The 20,530-nt window shown below is 30.8% G+C and overlaps 1 protein-coding gene across 2 annotated transcripts; it reads left to right on the top strand.

The window, feature by feature from the left end:
• The first annotated feature begins 5,270 nt into the window (after nt 1–5,270).
• On the top strand, nt 5,271–19,383 carry LOC119608448 (sodium-dependent nutrient amino acid transporter 1-like). 2 transcript variants are annotated; one of them, XM_037962874.1, is made up of 12 exons: nt 5,271–5,387; nt 5,570–6,475; nt 12,073–12,162; nt 12,229–12,469; nt 12,530–12,800; nt 15,431–15,534; nt 15,597–15,786; nt 15,846–16,022; nt 16,330–16,429; nt 18,609–18,785; nt 18,858–18,952; nt 19,018–19,383. In XM_037962874.1, the coding sequence occupies exons 2-12, from the start codon at nt 6,229–6,231 to the stop codon at nt 19,183–19,185; spliced, it is 1,860 nt and encodes a 619-aa protein (XP_037818802.1). In that variant the 5' UTR covers nt 5,271–5,387; nt 5,570–6,228; the 3' UTR covers nt 19,186–19,383. The 2 variants fall into 2 exon arrangements, with proteins under 2 accessions (XP_037818802.1, XP_037818801.1); XM_037962873.1 differs by having other exon boundaries at nt 5,345–6,475.
• The last annotated feature ends 1,147 nt before the right edge of the window (nt 19,384–20,530 follow it).

The following is a 20,530-nucleotide window of genomic DNA, read 5'->3' as shown; positions in this document are numbered from 1 at the left end:
ATGTGAAAGTATAAAAAAATCAAAAAATATTAAATTAATTAAACTTGCGAAATAAACCAAATTAATTTCTTTGAATTTTCAATTCTTTTATTTTTTTTATTCCACATTTTAAACTAATAAATAAACTATTTTTAATAAAATTTTAGTTTTTTTTTGTTTTGGTAAACAGCTGTTTGGTTTTGATTTCAGTGTTACCACTTTATCGTTTTTTTATGCTAAAATCGTTTGAATTTATTGTTTATATGTTGAAATAAACAATTGGCAACACTAAACTTTCTTACAACATTCGAAAAACATATGAAAAATTGTCGTAGGAGTTGTATAGAGCTTTTGCATAGAAAATACCAACAACATTGTTATGACTATTGTAGCAGCTGCTGACATACAACGCATACAACGCTACAACATCGATTGTGAATTGAACAATTGTTTCTTATATAATATATGTAGTAAGTTCATATAAACATTTGCCGAAAATGGTGCAATTTTGAAGTAACGTTAGCAGGATTTTTGTAATTATGTATTTAAAAATATTTTTTTTTAATTGTAAAGAAGCCTCTTTAAAAAACCTGTGAATACCTTAATTATTCTAAATAATTACTATTTATTATTAGTCGATTTTTATTAATTTTATATATTGATTTAAGATATTTTACTATTTCCTTACTATGTATAAAGTTTGAGTTTAAGTATTATTTAAATTTTACGCGACATTGACAGCGTATAGCTCTTCACATGTCAATTCAAATTGTTTAGTATTACTAAATATATATACTAAAAACAAATGTTTATAAATAAAATAAACTACTTATTGAATTATATTTTGAAACAAACTTATTCACGGTTCCATAAAAATTTATCTAATTTAAATCGAAAAGAAGATTTAAACTCCCAATCCACCCTCGTACATAATAATCAGCCTATTTACCAATGTTGCGTGTGGAAAACTTTGTACCACAAACGAATAAAATAATTATAAAAAACATTTTAATGATATTTTCAAGCAAAATTAAAACACAGATCACAAATTTATGAATGATCATAATGTTGGTAACCTGTTATTTGGTAAAATATATTCCACATTAGAAACAATTCACTTTTATTATTCAGCTAATTTCTTTATAGACAAGCGAAATTGTACCCGGAGATTAATAAGATTATATAGTAGACGTTTCGCTAGACTGTACTTAAAAAGTACAAAATTCTTTTTATCTAACTGAAGAGGGGTCATATACTAATAAACACCATAAAAATATAAAAAGATTTCCCCACACATGCAACTATTATTTAACAAATATTAAAGATATAATTTCCTTTAATTCGAGATTGGAGAAAAACGATGACAGCTTTTTTAGAAGACAGATTTTTTAGAAATATTTTCTAAAATAGAAAATTAAGTATGAAAAGAAAATTTATCGACAATTTTATATAAAAAGAAAATTTATGGAATATTTTCTATAAGAGAAAAATTAATCAAAAATTTTCCACAAAAAGAAAATTTATCGAAAATTTTGTTTAAAAAGCATTTTTCTCGAAAATTGTCTACAAAAAAAAAAAAAAAAAAAAATATCGAAAATGTTCTATAAAAAGAAAACTTATCGAAAATGCTATATAAAAAGAAAATTTATCGAAAATGTTCTACAAAAAGAAAATTTATCGAAAATTTTCTAAAAAAAGAACATTTATCAAAAATTTACTAAAAAATGAACATTTATCGAAAATTTTCTAAGAAAAAGAACATTATTTATCGAAAATGTTCCATAAAAAGAACATTTATCGAAAATGTTCTATAAAAATAAAATTTGTCCAAAATGTTCTATAAAAAGAAAGTTTATCGAACATGTTCTACAAAAAGAAAATTTATCGAACATGTTCTACAAAAAGAAAATTTATCGAACATGTTCTATAAAAAGAAAATTTATGGAACATGTTCTATAAAGAGAAAATTTATCGAAAATGTTCTATAAAAAGAAAATTTATCGAAAATTTTTTATAAAAAGAAAATTTATTAAAAATTTTCTATAAAAAAAAATTTATCGAAAATTTTGTATAAAAAGACAGTTTATTGAAAATGTTCTATAAGAAGAAAATTTATCGAAAATGTTTTATAAAAAGAAAATTTATCGGAAATTTTATGTAAAAAGAAAATTTATCGAAAATTTGCTATAAAAAAGAAATGTATCAAAAATTTGCTATAAAAAGAAAATTTATTGAAAATGTTCTACAAAAGGAAAATTTTGTAAAAAAAAGAAAATTTTGTATAAAAAGAAAATTTATCGAAAATTTTCTATAAAAAAAAAATTTATCGAAAATGTTCTATAAAAAAAAAAAATTATCGAAAATGTTCTATAAAAAAAAAAAATTTATCGAAAATGTTCTATAAAAAGAAAATTTATCGTAAATGTTCTATAAAAAGAAAATTTATTGAAAATTTTCTATAAAAAGAAAATTTATTGAAAATTTTCTATAAAAAGAAAATTTATTGAAAACTTTCTATAAAAAGAAAATTTATTGAAAATTTTCTATAAAAAGAAAATTTATTGAAAATTTTCTATAAAAAGAAAATTTATTGAAAATTTTCTATAAAAAGAAAATTTATTGAAAATTTTCTATAAAAAGAAAATTTATTGAAAATTTTCTATATAAAGAAAATTTATTGAAAATTTTCTATAAAAAGAAAATTTATTGAAAATTTTCTATATAAAGAAAATTTATTGAAAATTTTCTATATAAAGAAAATTTATTGAAAATTTTCTATAAAAAGAAAATTTATTGAAAATTTTCTATAAAAAGAAAATTTATTGAAAATTTTCTATAAAAAGAAAATTTATTGAAAATTTTCTATAAAAAGAAAATTTATTGAAAATTTTCTATAAAAAGAAAATTTATTGAAAATTTTCTATAAAAAGAAAATTTATTGAAAATTTTCTATAAAAAGAAAATTTATTGAAAATTTTCTATAAAAAGAAAATTTATTGAAAATTTTCTATAAAAAGAAAATTTATTGAAAATTTTCTATAAAAAGAAAATTTATTGAAAATTTTCTATAAAAAGAAAATTTATTGAAAATTTTCTATAAAAAGAAAATTTATTGAAAATTTTCTATAAAAAGAACATTTATTGAAAATTTTCTATAAAAAGAACATTTATTGAAAACTTTCTATAAAATGAAAATTTATTGAAAACTTTCTATAAAATGAAAATTTATCGAAAACTTTCTATAAAATGAAAATTTATCGAAAACTTTCTACAAAAAGAAAATTCATCGAAAATTTTCTACAAAAAGAAAATTCATCGAAAATTTTCTATAAAAAGAAAATTCATCGAAAATTTTCTATAAAAAGAAAATTCATCGAAAATTTTCTATAAAAAGAAAATTCATCGAAAATTTTCTATAAAAAGAAAATTCATCGAAAATTTTCTATAAAAAGAAAATTCATCGAAAATTTTCTATAAAAAGAAAATTCATCGAAAATTTTCTATAAAAAGAAAATTCATCGAAAATTTTCTATAAAAAGAAAATTCATCGAAAATTTTCTATAAAAAGAAAATTCATCGAAAAGAAAATTTTCTATAAAAAGAAAATTCATCGAAAATTTTCTATAAAAAGAAAATTCATCGAAAATTTTCTATAAAAAGAAAATTCATCGAAAATTTTCTATAAAAAGAAAATTCATCGAAAATTTTCTATAAAAAGAAAATTCATCGAAAATTTTCTATAAAAAGAAAATTCATCGAAAATTTTCTATAAAAAGAAAATTCATCGAAAATTTTCTATAAAAAGAAAATTCATCGAAAATTTTCTATAAAAAGAAAATTCATCGAAAATTTTCTATAAAAAGAAAATTCATCGAAAATTTTCTATAAAAAGAAAATTCATCGAAAATTTTCTATAAAAAGAAAATTCATCGAAAATTTTCTATAAAAAGAAAATTCATCGAAAATTTTCTATAAAAAGAAAACTCATCGAAAATTTTCTATAAAAAGAAAATTCATCGAAAATTTTCTATAAAAAGAAAATTCATCGAAAATTTTCTATAAAAAGAAAATTCATCGAAAATTTTCTATAAAAAGAAAATTCATCGAAAATTTTCTATAAAAAGAAAATTCATCGAAAATTTTCTATAAAAAGAAAATTTATCGAACATTTTCTATAAAAAGAAAATTTATCGAACATTTTCTATAAAAAGAAAATTTATCAAACATAAAAAAAAAAATTATCAAAATTGTTCTATAAAAAGAAAATTTATCGAAGTTGTTCTATAAAAAGAAAATTTATCGAAAGTGTTCTATAAAAAGAAAATTTATCGAAATCGAAAATGTGCTATAAAAAGAAAATTTATCGAAAATGTGCTGTAAAAAGAAAATTGATAGAAAAAAAAAAATTTATAAAAGGAAAATTTATCGAAAATGTGCTATAAAAAGAAAATTTGTCCAAAATGTTCTATAAAAAGAAAGTTTATGGAACATGTTCTATAAAAAGAAAATTTATCGAACATGTTCTATAAAAACAAAATTCATCGAACATATTCTATAAGAAGAAAATTTATCGAAAATGTTCTATAAAAAGAAAATTTATCGAAAATGTTCTATAAAAAGAAAATTTATCGAAAATGTTCTATAAAAAGAAAATTTATCGAAAATGTTCTATAAAAAGAAAATTTATGGAACATGTTCTATAATAGAAAAATTTATCAAAAATGTTCTATAAAAAGAGAATTCTGTTTAAAAAGAATATTTCTCGAAAATTTTCTATAAGGAGAAAGTTAATCGAAATTGTTCTATAAAAAGAAAATTTATCGAAAATGTTCTATAAAAGGAAAATTTTGTAAAAAAGAAAATTTTTTATAAAAAGAAAATTTATTGAAAATTTTCTATAAAAAAGAAATTTATTGAAAATTTTGTATAAAAAGAAAATTTATCGAAAATGTTGTATAAAAAGAAAATTTATCTAAAATTTTCTTTAAAAAGACAATTTATCAAAAATGTTCTATAAAAAGAAAATTTATCGAAAATTTTCTAAAAAAATAAAATTTACGGAAAATTTCTTAAAAAAGTAAAATTTATAGAAAAATCTTTAAAAGGATAGATATTTTTTTGAAAATCCTTTTTAAGGAGAAAAATGTTGTTATCGATAACAATATGTATACATATGTATATCGTTTTATTAACATCACTAGCAGTAAATGCATTAAGTTTATTGACAGAACAGTTAGAATTCAATTAAAACAAATTTATCGCAAGAGACGGACTGACTGACAATTAACAACCAAGTCGAGCAACAACAACAACTAAAACCCATTCAAAATGAGTGTAAACGAATAAAATCTAAACAGTATCACGACAACCTAAACAGAACAAAGAATATTTAAAAGGAACACTGAAGAGTAAAAGTTTTTAGTTCCCTTTTTATTATTATTGTTATTATTATAATATTAGTATGATGTGATTGTGTTTTTTTTTTTTCGTTTCGGTTTCTATATATGATAATAATTTTGTAAATAGAATGTAGTATTCAGATGTAAAATCAAGTGAGCAAGATTTTAAATTTCTTTTGCTTTGTCCTCAGTATTCAATTGGTAACCGACGGAATAGGAACGGGCCGAAAAGAACCTTTTCTGCAAATTGGTTGTTTGATTTTAAACATCTGCATAGTGGCGCCAAATTAAGACAAAAAAAAAATCATTTAAATAGAAGAAAATAAATCTAGAAAATCATATACATAAATCAAAATTGAAAGTGTTTATTGCGTGGCTTGGTACTTAGCTGCTTCGTTGGACAAGAGATCTTTAACGTCATTGAGGAATATACATAAATAAATAATTTTTTACATAAGGCGACAAAAGAATTAACAGAACAAAATAAAACAAAAAGCAAAAAAATAAACAATTGAAAAAGATCATCACAAAAAAAAAGCATAAAATTGATCGCGTGTAAACATTTAACATACTACAAGTACCGTCAGTGGTCAGACAGTCAGTCAGTCAGTTCCCCATTCATTCAATCATTATTGTTGAAAATTGAAGGTGGTGCTGATGCGGCAGCAATTGGTGCTTATTCCTGCATAGTATTGATGTAGTGATACTTGTAATATAGTAATTAGTGTGACGTGCTTAAACTATAAATAATATTTTATAGTTTAAAAATAGTGTGAAAAAAATAATAAAACAAATACTAATTAAATAAATACTAAAAACAAAATATAAATAAATAAATTTTGTGTTAAAAATGATTTCTGTTGAGGAAGGTAAAAAAAGCTCAACTACAAATGCTGAATCGGATGGTAACAGCAATGCGGGCATTGCTGCCAGTCAGGAGAATCAACGTGAGAATTGGGGCAGTAGTTTGGAGTTCCTGATGTCATGTATATCGGTTTCTGTGGGTTTGGGTAATATTTGGCGTTTTCCCTTTACCGCTTATGAGAATGGTGGCGGAGCTTTTTTGATACCTTATATAGTAGTGCTTTTTTTAATTGGTAAGTTTAATTATTTTTAATTTGTCCATTTTAAGCTCTCTTAATCTATTTCTCTCTTTATTCATTTATCTATTACTTTTTTTAATTGTTTGTATTTTTTTGTTTTCCTTAATAGTTTTCAATTGCACAATGGCATAAAGATAACTTATATTTGCATTACTTGGCTTTTGAAATAAACATTTATGATTATTTTTATGATCTAAAATAGTGTCTTTATTTGTACTACAAAGAGTTTAGATTTAGGTGTTCATCTAACCCAATTCAAATTGCCAACAAAATTTGTTAAAATTTCTCATATTTTGTCACGTCATTTGTTCGAAGAACGAAGAATTTTTAAAATCGGGTTTACATGGGAGTTAGGGTCAAATATTGGAGGGATTTATTTGTATATTAAAGTTATTTATGTTGAATTTAATCGCGATTCTATCGTTTATAAGTTAATTATTGAGTTTTAATAATTTTCTAAACGGGAGTTTGTATCGGTGGCTAGGGTCATCGGATGATGGGCCCAGTTGTTACAAAAATCGGTAATGAGATTTATGCTTATATAAAACTTAGTTGTGCCAATTTTTGAAGGGACTCTATTATAATTTTTGTAGTTCTGAGCTAAAAATGGGGGCTGGGTGAAATAATGGACTACCTTTCGTCTTTGGACCGAAAAACACGTGTGGTCCAACTATCGTCAAAATATCTTGAAAATTGCGGACTGTATCTTGCGAACAAGGTTTACATGGACAGCTAGCTAGACGCAAGGACGAGCATGAGCATTAAACGATTCTGAGTCGATCGGTATACTTTAAGTATGGCTGTAGGACCAATATTTTAGTGCATTATAAACATCAGCACAAACGCAAAAATGGCGATTTTTTCAAATTTCAGGACTCTATATCTTAAATCCCAGATGTGATGGAGAAAGTCCGATTCGAATTCAGTGCAGCTCAATTCTTTAGAAACATTTAACTAGGTCTCAGGGTTTCAAAATTTTTGAAATTTTATCAGCCTGTATTATCGTCCGATGTTTAGAAGCTCCAATCAGTGTTCGTAAGGAATGTTTTAACCGGAATAATATCACTCCCAAAATAATTTGATCTAATTTTGGCGAAAGCCTGTCTATGGCAAAGAAATTGCTTCAAAGTTTCACTGCCATCTGTGCATGCTCTACATTTGTCTCAATTCGCACGTCTACGTCATACTAACCTCAGACTGGCTGATTTGAGAGGCTTCTAGTTCTGCTCTCGTCAGTGTTGCTCCATAGTATCTTTGTGGTTCTACCCACCGTTTTATTATTCCAAGGTGTGGGGTATAATTAACCCATTGATTACCATTAAGGGGACTTATACAACGGACATCTTTTGTTTCGAAAGGTTTTGTCGGTCTCGGGGAAAGTTTTTATAGAACTTTTATTTTATAAACCCCTTGTTTTGTTAGTCAGTTCACATTCATCTTCAAATGTTGATAAAAAGTTCTTCGAGGAAAAAATTTAAGGATTCCAGTCCTAATAGTTTCCCAGATATCTCCCATTGCTAGTCCGCCAATTTTTTCAAAATGTTCACAAGGATGTGAAAGTTGTCCGTGCAAAACTAGCACTAACAGTTTCCTAATTATTCATATTAATACCAAAGTGGCTCCGAACAAAAATTGGGAATGTTCAAAAATAAAAAATCTGCACTTTCATTCCCTCCCAATAAGTACTATATATTAGTATTAACTTTTAATTATCAAGTATTTTATTAATGGAATACAATAATGCTAATATTAGTAATGCTATAAATAGTTTAAATTTAAACATAGTCATTATAGAAACCCCTTATCTGATTTAGACGAAAAAATACCCTCAACATGGTGTGATGATATCAGGTAGTTCTTATTTATTTAATAATGCTAATGATTTGCACTATGAAACCAAGATAAATCATTTTAATATTATTTTTCGTTTTATGAATATTAATTTATGACGTCGTTTTCGTAATCGGACAAACTGCTCTTGAGTTAATGTGTCTATTGCACATTAAACAAGGTAATCATATCAGTGATGTTATAAATATCCAGACATTTGCTAATCACAAAAAAAAAAGAAAACAATATTTTCTAATATAATAAAGTAATTAAGCTAATTAACACATTATAATAAATATTTACTAAAAGATTAAGCCATGTGAAAAAGTGAAATTCCTCTACTAAAATGAATTTCATAAATGATAATTGAGAAAAATAAAAAAAAAACATACAAAGTATGCTAATCTTTACTTCTTTAGTATAATAAACTAATTAAAATTATTAAGAAATATTTAAAACGTTTTTTGTCATAAAACAAGTTATTTGCACAATATTTTAATAAATCTGAATAAATAAAAAAAAGTAATGCTTGCTGGTAATTGCTAATCTAGAGAATTACTATACCCAATGGGGCAAAATGCAAGAACAGATTTTAGGCGTCATGAGTAGTGTGCCTATAAAGTTTTAAATTTGTCCAACAGATCGTGTTATATAGTTTGAAATTTTAGTCAATTACATCTAAACTGATGAACCGATTAATTGAGGGGTATTTAGATAACAACATGGAGAGTACTATCATATTTAAGACTAGGCGCAGAAAAGCTGAAGACCAACTAGGACAAACATATTTATTTACAATACAATTACAAATTATATTCTAACGTCGTTTTAGTGAAGCAGACCAGAATTTCTGGTGGGAATCGAATCCACAACCCTCAGACTGACAGGCTAACCAACTAGCCTATAGGATCACCCAAGGACGAAAATTGTATGTTTTTGTTTATAAAAATATGAAAATTCCCGATTACACTGAACTTTAGTTCATTTACAGAAAGATACAAATCAGTGATTGGCAGCGTTAAATATCTAAACGTAATACTTGATCGGCAATTGATATAGAAATACCACATAGAGTAAAGAACCCGAAATGGGTTTTAGCCCAACTATGACATATAATTATAACAAGTCTTACTTACGCTTCGATTTGCTGCTTCAAGGATTGCTCTAAGCTTTAAGATAGAATGGGCATAGGGACTTACACTGATGTGAAAGATTGAGCTGTGCAGGCTCCAGAAATTCTTGAATGTTCTAAAATTCAGAATCAGAAAACGAAAAAAAATTTTGGAACCCTGATTTGTTTCCTATTATTTCCAGACCCCACAAACCCCAATTGGTTGAAAATCACATAGGGTCCACATTTCTCGGGGCTGGGAAAAAAACTTTGGGGATAAATAGGGAATAAATTAAGGTTTATAAAACTGATTATCATATTCTGATCTCAGCTTTAGAATTTTAGAACATGTCCATTCGCTCCAAAATGACTCCCTATATTGAAAATAATATTCACCATCAAAAAAGATGGGGGTATATTGATTTTGCCATTCTCTGTGTAACACATCGAAATATTGTTCATAGACCCCATAAAGTATATACTTATATTCTGGGACCTCGCAAGATTCTAGCTATGTGCGTCCGTCCGTCTGTCTATTGTTGGCACAATAACGTCCACAAAAAAGAGATAGAGAGATGGAATTTTCTGAAAATATTCTTTATTGATCAGAATATTTTGGTATTGAAAATGGGCAAAATCGGTCAACGATTTCACATAGCCCACATACAAAAGTGCCCCCAGGAATATTGTGTAAAAGGGTTCAAACAGTCATAAACTAAATTCAGAATTATGACAGAAATAGGACCATAATTGACCCTACCCCACATATAAGGTTCGATTCAAAATCGTACCTGTACAGTATTATAATTAGATATAAACAAGTTTTATAGGTACCACAATTTTTGTACCAAATTCTAATAGGATCGGTCTATAATTGACCCTACCCCCATATAAGGTACCCTCTAGAAATGACTACAATGCTCATTACTGGCTTAAAAATAACTTTATGGGGACAAAATTCGACATAAACAAGTTTTGTACGACTCTAAATCTCTCTTCAAAATTTTATCAGGATCAGTCCATAATTGACATCACCCCATATAAAATGCCCTTCAGAAAATGACTTTAACGCTCATTACTGGCATAAAATGCGATTACAGCGATGAAACAAAATCGTTGTACAGGATTTCAAGATGAGCGGTTCATAATTGATCATATTCCTCATCAGAAAATGTCTTTAACGCTCATTGCTGGCTGGAAAATACAAGTACCGCGATGAATTTCGACATAAACTAGTTTTCTATAAGCTAAAATCTCTCACTCTCTTTGTATAAAGTAAAATCTCACTCGGTTCATAATTAACCATAAACTCGAATAAGGTCCCATTAAAAATGACTTTAATGCTTTACAGGCTTAAAAATACGAGTAGATCTATGAAATTTTACAGAAACAAGGAACTGAAATCTTCCTACCGATTTTTATGAGTGTTGGTCCATATATAACCCTGTTCCCCATATAAGGTCCCCTTCAGAGAATTACTTTTACTCTCATTAATTACTTAAAAATACGAAATAAGAATCGCTTCAGCGATAAAATTCAAAACAAATAATTGTTGTCTAAACAGTTAGGAATAGGTCCATAATTTACCCTACCACTCTTCTTAAAAAATAAACAATTTATGGTTATAAAAACTGATTTATTTTCTTAATTCGGAATAGCACTATTTAACTCTTTAGTGTAATTAAAACCTCATTAAATATTATCCTCATATTCATATTAATATCGATGATTTGACGGTGAGTATAAAAGATTCGTCATAGCCGAATATACAGGCCTGTCACAGTATTCCATTCCGATCGAAAGTGGAATTATAACTTGTAAATAAATCGATGAAAACTTAAAAAAATAACAACTTTAAACTATTGTCAATTCCACGTTAAAAACCTGAAAAAGTTGTCATTTTCCTTTTTTGAAGAAGAAAATTAGGAAAGATAATTCCATTTTCGATCGGAATGGAATTCTGTGACAGGCCTGATAATACTTTTACTTGTTAAATTTTCAAATGCTGAAAGCAAGACGCTTTCGGAAAATATAAAAATCTTAGAAATCTTAGAATGTCGAAGGTACCTTACCTTGAACCCCTACAGCTTTGGCGATTTAGTAATGTCAGATTTATTTCCAAGAAACTTCTATGTTAGTCTGTTGAAAGTACAATAGAGCCCAAACGGGATGAGCTAGATAGCAGAAATTTTCGACAAATACACATTTTGATAGAGAGATTATAAGATTCGGTAGGCCTTAATTTTAAAGGTTTTTTTCGCTTTTTCTGTAATATAAGAGAGTATGATTTCTTGGCAAAACGAACGTTTTTGAGAAATATACTAAATGATGAGTAATAAACAAATTACGTTATCACTGATAGTTTGACAATATATTCAGTATGTGATAATATATGAATAAATATATGTAAGTATATAAATATACATATATATTCTGAATCATTTTAGATGTTTATTCAAATTATACACGATTACATAGAAACTTTGTTAAGCCTCACAATGGTAAAAAAACTAAATTTAATGCTTACTAAAATACTATCCGATATTTTAGTTGAGATCATGAAATGAATGAAACTTGCTGCGATTGTTTCTACCACCATAATAACTTCTTAAATTAATTATTTTTTCGTTAAATGTCTTGTTTATTTTAGGTAAACCTATGTACTACTTAGAGGTTTTACTAGGTCAATTCACCAGTCAAAGTTCCATAAAAATTTGGTCCGTATGTCCCTCATTTGTTGGTAAATTGCTATACACATATTTAACTCCATTAGATCATATTAATAACCAAATTTTCTCTTTTGCAGGAGTGGGCATTGGTCAAGCTTATGCTGGTATATGTGTTCTTACCTATTACTCTTCCCTGCTGGCACTAACACTGTATTATTTTGTATCATCATTTAATAAAATTTTACCCTGGTCCTACTGTCGTGAGGAATGGGGACCTAATTGCGTTGATTCCAATCCTATAGGAAATCCTAATAGCAATTATAGTGATGATGCCAGAGCTAGTTATAAGTTACAAAGTAGTTCCGAATTATTCTTTTTGTAAGTATGAGATTAATTGGTTTTGAAAAGATTTTTTTAATTTGATTTTTTATTATCTAGGAGAGAAGTGATACGTGAATATGATGATATTTCTGAAGGCATTGGCATGCCTAGTTGGCAACTGACGTTGGCACTGTTTGTTGCGTGGCTAACGACATTTTTGGTTATTGTAAGAGGTGTCAAGACGGCCGGAAAAGCCGCTTACTTTTTAGCTATATTTCCCTATGTAATACTCATAACATTGCTTATTAGAGCGGTGACTTTGGATGGTGCTATTGATGGTATTATTTTCTTTTTGAAACCCAATTGGAGTGAGTTGTTAAATTTAAAGGTAAGTTATTACAGTATTGTTGGAAACCTTAGCAACCTTAGCATTTTTAATAAATTTAAATTGATTTTTACAAAATAATTTAAATTTATATAGATATTTTCATAAAATACATTAGACCTCCACAACGTTTTGAAATAAATTCCTTAGAACAGGGGTTGATTTTTATAACGGAGAATTTGTACTTAATCAGAAACTTTGTTTAAGTTCAAACAAACTCAAATGAACTTTGAGGAATCTATCATTAGATATATAGATAGATAGATAGATAGATAGATAGATAGATAGATAGATAGATAGATAGATAGATAGCTCGATAGATAGCTAGATAGATCGATAGATGAGATAGATCGATCTATCTAGATAGATAGCTAGATCGCTCGATAGCTCGCTCGCTCGCTCGCTCGCTCGCTCGATCGATCGCTCTCGCTCGCTCGCTCGCTCGCTCGCTCGTGCTGCTCCTCGCTCTCGCTCGCTCGCTCGCTCGCTCGCTCGCTTCGCTCGCTCGCTCGCTCGCTCCTTCGCGCTCGCTCGCTCGCTCGCTCGCTCGCTCGCTCGCTCGCTCGCTCGCTCGTCTCGCTCGCTCGCTCGCTCGCTCGCTCGCTCGCTCGCTCGCTCGCTCGCTCGCTCGCTCGCTCGCTCGCTCGCTCGCTCGCTCGCTCGCTCGCTCGCTCGCTCGCTCGCTCGCTCGCTCGCTCCTCGCTCGCTCGCTCGCTTCGCTCGCTCGCTCGCTCGCTCTCTCGCTCGCTCGCTCGCTCGCTCGCTCGCTCGCTCGCTCGCTCGCTCGCTCGCTCGCTCGCTCTCTCGCTCGCTCTCTCGCTCGCTCGCCTCGCTCGCTCTCGCTCGCTCGCTCGCTCGCTCGCTCGCTCGCTCGCTCGCTCGCTCGCTCGCTCGCTCGCTCGCTCGCTCGCTCGCTCGCTCGCTCGCTCCTCGCTCGCTCGCGCTCGCTCGCTCGCTCGCTCTCTCGCTCGCTCGCTCGCTCGCTCCTCGCTCGCTCGCTCGCTCTCTCGCTCGCTCCTCGCTCGCTCGCTCGCTCGCTCGCTCGCTCGCTCCTCGCTCGCTCGCTCCTGCTCGCTCGCTCGCTCGCTCGCTCGCTCGCTCGCTCTCTCGCTCGCTCGCTCGCTCGCTCTCTCGCTCGCGCTCGCTCGCTCGCTCGCTCGCTCGCTCGCTCTCGCTCGCTCGCTCGCTCGCTCGCTCGCTCGCGCTCGCTCGCTCGCTGCTCGCTCGCTCGCTCGCTCGCTCGCTCTCTCGCTCGCTCGCTCGCTCGCTCGCTCGCTCGCTGATAGATAGGATAGATAGATAGATAGATAGATAGATAGATAGATAGATAGATAGATAGATAGATAGATAGATAGATAGATAGATAGATAGATGGATAAATCGATAGATAGATAGATAGATAGATAGATAGATAGATAGATAGATAGATAGATAGATCGATGATAGATAGACAGATAGATAGATAGATCGATAGATAGATAGATAGATAGATAGATAGATAGATAGATAGATAGATAGATAGATAGATAGACAGACAGAAGATAGATAGATAGATAGATAGAAGAGATAGATAGATTAGATAGATAGATAGATAGATAGATAGATAGATAGATAGATAGATAGATGTAGATTAGATAGATAGATAGATAGATAGATAGATAGATAGATAGCTAGAGGTAGATAGTAGATAGATAGATAGATAGATAGTAGATAGATAGATAGATAGCTAGATAGATAGATAGATAGATAGATAGATAGATAGCAGATAGATAGATAGATAGATAGATAGATAGAAAGATAAAAAATAATTTTAAGATAACTTAAAATGGGGGATACTATAAACATCATATCATGAAGGTATACACCTATTCCAACTGGGCAAGTGGGAATATCTTGCCTAAGCTTTTAAACCGCTCTCATTGTCTCGAATGATTTGTCATTTGCGAGAGAAATCTTAACGCGATAGAATACAATGCAATCTAACGAGTACTGAAAAACGAGTTTACATATTCACCGTCAGCCAAAAGGCAAGTAGGACGATATCTGAAGAGATAAGACAGTATTGGATTCTAAGGAAGTTTTAACAGAATACTCTACCAGTGGAAAAGTTTATGGATATCAGGCCACTCGGGAGTATTCGGCAACGAACGAGAGTATGTAAAAGCTTAGGGAAGGTAGTTAACCTGACCAATGCAAAACCATTTAACGAGGGCAGAACTGAGAGAATGGCTGAGAGAATCCCATAAGGTGTCTTGGAATAATGAGCCACAAAGATCCTATGGGATGATCATAACGAGAGCAAGACGAGAACCCTCCTCAAAATCAGAAAGTTTGAGGTTAGTACGATAGTACGTATTCGCAGTGGACACACAGGATTACGGACACAGTTATACAAAACTGGACTCGTGGACTCAGATGAATGTAGAGAGCCTTTCTCCGAAATTAGTTTCCAACTTCTTGGTATACATCCGTACATAACATCCCTCAAAAACACTGATAAAAATATTCTTAGGAATTACGTCCAGAAAACTGAGCACAACAGGCCCGATAGTGGCCTAGGTGTATTTCTTCGGATTTGATGTAGATTTATTCTCCTAACGTAACCTAATATCATATACATTATATCTTTAAAGGTCTGGAAAGAGGCTGTTGTACAGTGTTTCTTTTCATTGGCTGTGGGTCTGGGACCAATTGTTATGTTCTCTTCCTACAATAAATTCTATCATAATGCCAACAGGTTAGTGAACAAATTAATAGTAACTGCAATAAAATATGACAAGTTTTGATTTTCAATTACAGGGATGCCATTATCGTAACTAGTCTGGATACAGTAACTAGTTTAATAGCTGGTATAACAATTTTCGGAATATTAGGAAATTTAGCACACAATCTTAATGTCAGCAATATTGATGAGGTGGTGCGTAGTGGTACTGGTTTAGCTTTCATTTCCTATCCAGATGCTATAGCCAAATTTAAGGCGGTACCACAGGTAAATAACTGATTCGATTTATATTAAACTGTTTAATTTAATTTATTTTTTCCTTTTAGCTATTTGCCGTTTTATTTTTTATTATGTTATTTGTTTTGGGCATAGGCACTTTAGTGGCTCAGGCCAATACATTGGTGGCCATATTATGTGATCACTACAAATGGATGAAAGCTTCTGTGGTGGCCTTGATAACAACAGTTTGTGGATTTCTTTGTAGCATCATATACGTTACACCGGTACTTATGTGTGCTTTTCATATTATTCATATTGAACTTCATTCATATTTTAAAAAATCTTTTACATATTTTCTCTCTTTCCATTTCACTGTCAATGATCATCATAAAAAACAATAATTGTTTTCAAATACTGTTTGATTAATAACGATCAATCCAAAAAAAACTGTTTGTTGACAATTAATTGTTTTTATGCTACTCATTCAAATGACTCACATGGTTTCAAATGTAGCGCATTATTGATGCTACAAAAAATTCCAGAAATTGTTAAATATTTATATAAAAAAACATTTAATTTAATTAATTCAAGGCCGGTCAATGGATCCTCAGTTTAGTTGATTATTATGGTGCTACATTTGTTATATTCGGTTTAGCGTTGTTTCAAATTATTGGCATTGCATGGGTCTATGGTAAGTTAAATTATTGTTGTTTTTATGTTCAGTCTATTTAAGTAGTTGGCACTTGGGAATTTTACTCAGCTTTCTCGCAACATTTTTAATAGCAGTAATTTAATTCAATATTTTCGGTAAGTATGTTATATACCTTGATATAGATGACAGAGAAAGGATTGTATCGCAGAGTATCAAATACTCTATGGACAAAAATTGATATAGGGGCTACCAAAATACTTATAGGACTGGACAGACACAGTCTAAGAATTCTGATAGGGATGCTAACGGGGCATTGCTAAGTTAGGGCCTTAGTCAGTAAGTGGGACAACAGTATACCGGACTATTATAGGTTATGCGAGGATGAGGAGGAAATAGAGTTAATCGAGCATATAATTTGTTACTGTCCTTGGATACAAAATCTCAGGCTGAAATGGCTAGGGAATAGGTTCCTTGCGGGTCTTGACCCCCGTAGTTTTTATCAAGGGAGCTAGTCACTTCTTCGACTGGGCTTTATAGGGGCACAAAGATTTTCTCTCTCATCTCTTTATTCTTTATTCTGACTTGTGTTTTTGTTTCTCTGTTTTTTAATCTCCACTCTTTGAAGGGAATCATAATGGTCCTTATGGTCTCCGAGTGGATATGCACCGTTTTTATGGTGTATATCCCTTCTAAACCTATGTTAAATACTTCTGTGTGGACTTCAATAATGTTATCAACAGATTTAACACTTCGGTTATGGTAACTATAGTGTGTTAGAAAAAGTTCGTTGCAAAATCAGGAGTAGTTAAAATGTAAAAAACTACAACTCGAATCGGAAGTCCTTTCAACTGTATAAAGAATGACTAGTAGTTCGCCATTAACTCAGCCAATCCTTTCAACCTTAAAGTTCCAAACTCTAGACAACGTAGCAGATTACGTTGACACATTGATCCTTATCCTGTTCGTTACCCAGTTGCGAAAAAAAAGAATACTTTGCAACATTTTTATTTTGGACTTATCAAGGAAATACTCTTCTTCCGAAGTTGCAGATACCATCAATGCAACCAAATCATTCAAGTTATTTATCAAGACTGTGAGGGTCATTTTGATGATCAACTTTCGACATTCTATAAAAACCCAGATTATATAGAATATTCAAGATTATTGATTAAGAGATTCAACAACTTTTTCCATCATGTTGAAAGTTCTTTTCCCTTATGATGGTCAAAAATGCCATTTTTTCAAACATCAGGACACGATATCTCAAATTCCAGATGATATGGAGAAAATCTGATCTGTAGGATTCGGAGAACTGAACTGAAACAGAGCTAGAACTGAACCAGAAATATAACTAGAACTGAACTAGAACTGAAGTAGAACTGAACTAGAACTGAACTAGAACTGAACTAGAACTGAACTAGAACTGAACTAGAACTGAACTAGAACTGAACTAGAACTGAACTAGAACTGAACTAGAACTGAACTAGAACTGAACTAGATCTGAACTAGAACTATAACGGAACCAGAACTATAACTAGAACTGAACTAGATCTGAACTAGAACTGAACTAGAACTGAACTAGAACTGAACTAGAACTGAACTAGAACTGAACTAGAACTGAACTAGATCTGAACTAGAACTGAACTAGATCTGAACTAGAACTGAACTAGAACTGAACTAGAACTGAACTAGAACTGAACTAGAACTGAACTAGAACTGAACTAGAACTGAACTAGAACTGAACTAGAACTGAACTAGAACTGAACTAGAACTGAACTAGAACTGAACTAGAACTGAACTAGAACTGAACTAGAACTGAACTAGAACTGAACTAGAACTGAACTAGAACTGAACTAGAACTGAACTAGAAATGAACTAGAACTGAACTAGAACTGAACTAGAACTGAACTAGATATGAACTAGAACTAAACTAGAACTGAACTAGAACTGACTTAGAATTGAACTAGAACTGAACTAGAACTGAACTAGAACTGAACTAAAACTGAACTAGAACTGAACTAGAACTGAACTAGAACTGAACTAGAACTGAACCAGAACTGAACTAGAACTGAACTAAAACTGAACTGAACTAGAACTGAACTAAATATGAACTGGAACTGGACTATAACTGAAATTTCCCACTGTGTCCAATTTTTATTTTAAAGCAGGCATTTTCAGAAGAAGTCTGTTTGATTTGATTCTCCTTTTTTTATTTCAGGTTTAAACAATTTCTGTGATGATATTGAATTTATGACCAAACAACATGTATCATTCTATTGGCGCATATGTTGGGCGGTGGTAACACCACTATTGTTGCTATTTATTTTTGTCTATTCCATGGCAGAATTGAAAACATTAAAATATGCTGGCATGGATTATCCAGAAGCAGCTAATAGTAAGTAATTAAACATATATACAAAATATTCTAAAATTAAATAAGCACAATTTGAAAATAACTAAATTACAGTTGCGGGTTGGATATTATTGGCCATAGGTTTTGTACAATTTCCTTTATGGTTTATATGGAGCACAGCTAGTAATAGTAATGGTTCTATATGGAATGTAAGTTTTATTTAAAATGTTTCTAAACTTAAAAGTGAATAATGTTTATACTGCTTTTCTTTCAGAGTATTAAAAAAGCCTGTTCACCCAGTGAAGAATGGGGCCCTAGTGATCCGGTTATACGTAAACAATGGCTGCTTTATAAACAGGAAATGCAAGAACAGCGTAAAGCTCAATATTCCGAAGAGAAATACTCACAATTTTCACAGAAATTAAAAAATGTTTTTTGTTAAACATTAATACAAGAATAGGATATAGAGGCATTTTTTTATAATTTTTATAATTTAAGCATTTATTCTATGGCGCTAGAAGCAGAGAATTATATAAGAAAAACAAATTGTACTTAATCAGAATTTAAATTGTGTATATGTATGTCTGTATGTATGTACTTATGTAGATAATGTACTTAAAGAAATTAATAATTAAATTAAGAAAATATGATTTTGTAGTTTATTTTCTGGGACTTTCTAGGGACAGTTCCGAACTAGCTACCACTTAGGATAACCCCTAGCCACCCGACACCCAGGTGGAAGTCAATCGTCATTCCATAGATTACAAAGAGACAATCTGGAGTCAGTACATAGCAATGAACCTTTCCGCTTTAGTTCTTTAAGTGTCTAGTCCCCGACAGTCTGCGCTCTTGCTTACAAAAGGGTTATTAAAGTGACATTTGAGAGGAAAAACGAATTTCAGACAACCAGGTGGTTAGAGGTTAGTTTAAATGACTGTAATTTTCTGATGCATTAATTCTTTGTCGAACAGCTGGATAGTGACATAGCATTAAATTTGATCAACTCAACTCAGATTCACAGTATTATTTACGAAAAATGTTTAAGAACCCTTCAAGGTACTTCTTGATATAAATTTTCGAGTTATTGATCCCTATTGATCGTTTCCCGATATTTTTCGTAAACGGAAGACATTTTTTCGAATGCAAAACTTGTTAAGAAATAACATTCGTTTTGTATTGAACGATCTTGTGATTCGTGAATAATTTTAACTTTAGAAAAGACATTTTTTTGAAAATTTTGAAATACAAACATAAAAAACTTACTCTGTACTTTTAAGACAACTTCATTTAGGCTTAAGAAATGTAAGCTCTCATAATTTCAGACTTCAAGGTAACGGAAGATTTAGAAGAAACGCCAACGAATTCATTTTAATACGGATTTTGAATCTTGCTACTTTTTAATCCAGGATTTTGAATCGTGTTCCAAATCTAATAGTAGTAGTACTTTCCCGGACAAGTTGTTGTTCTTGTAACAGTTCGACTGTAGCCGATGGTTCTTTTCTGGGGAAAAAACTTTGGGTTGATACAGCTGTCGCTGGGTTGACAATCTTTGGCCGAGTATGACTCGGGTCGTACCGGAGCTAAGATCAAATTATCGTGGGAACGTCCCGGACTAGTAGAGTTGGTTGGTCGATTAAATATGTGGTGGTGTTTGTCTTGGTGACCGTGCAGTGTTATGAGCTGGGTTCTCAGTTGGTTTAATCGACTACAACTGCAATATTGAGGTGTTGCTGAAGATCTTGGTGGTGATGTATGTCTTGAATAATTCAAAACTGCACAGGTCATCA

The sequence above is a fragment of the Lucilia sericata genome, unplaced genomic scaffold (genome assembly GCF_015586225.1).
Source record: "Lucilia sericata isolate MDLA Ls3-8-SP2 unplaced genomic scaffold, ASM1558622v1 Contig000837F_arrow, whole genome shotgun sequence".
In the NCBI taxonomy this organism is placed as follows: domain Eukaryota; kingdom Metazoa; phylum Arthropoda; class Insecta; order Diptera; family Calliphoridae; genus Lucilia; species Lucilia sericata.
This window is presented reverse-complemented; position numbering and strand designations above follow the sequence as displayed.

Bases quoted from the DNA above. Each gene is read 5' to 3' on its own strand.
- LOC119608448 (XM_037962874.1), top strand. From the start codon at position 6,229: ATGATTTCTGTTGAGGAAGGTAAAAAAAGCTCAACTACAAATGCTGAA. The intron at 12,470-12,529 runs GTAAGTATGAGA...TTTATTATCTAG, and splicing joins AGTTCCGAATTATTCTTTTT to GAGAGAAGTGATACGTGAAT. The intron at 15,787-15,845 runs GTAAATAACTGA...TTTTCCTTTTAG, and splicing joins AATTTAAGGCGGTACCACAG to CTATTTGCCGTTTTATTTTT.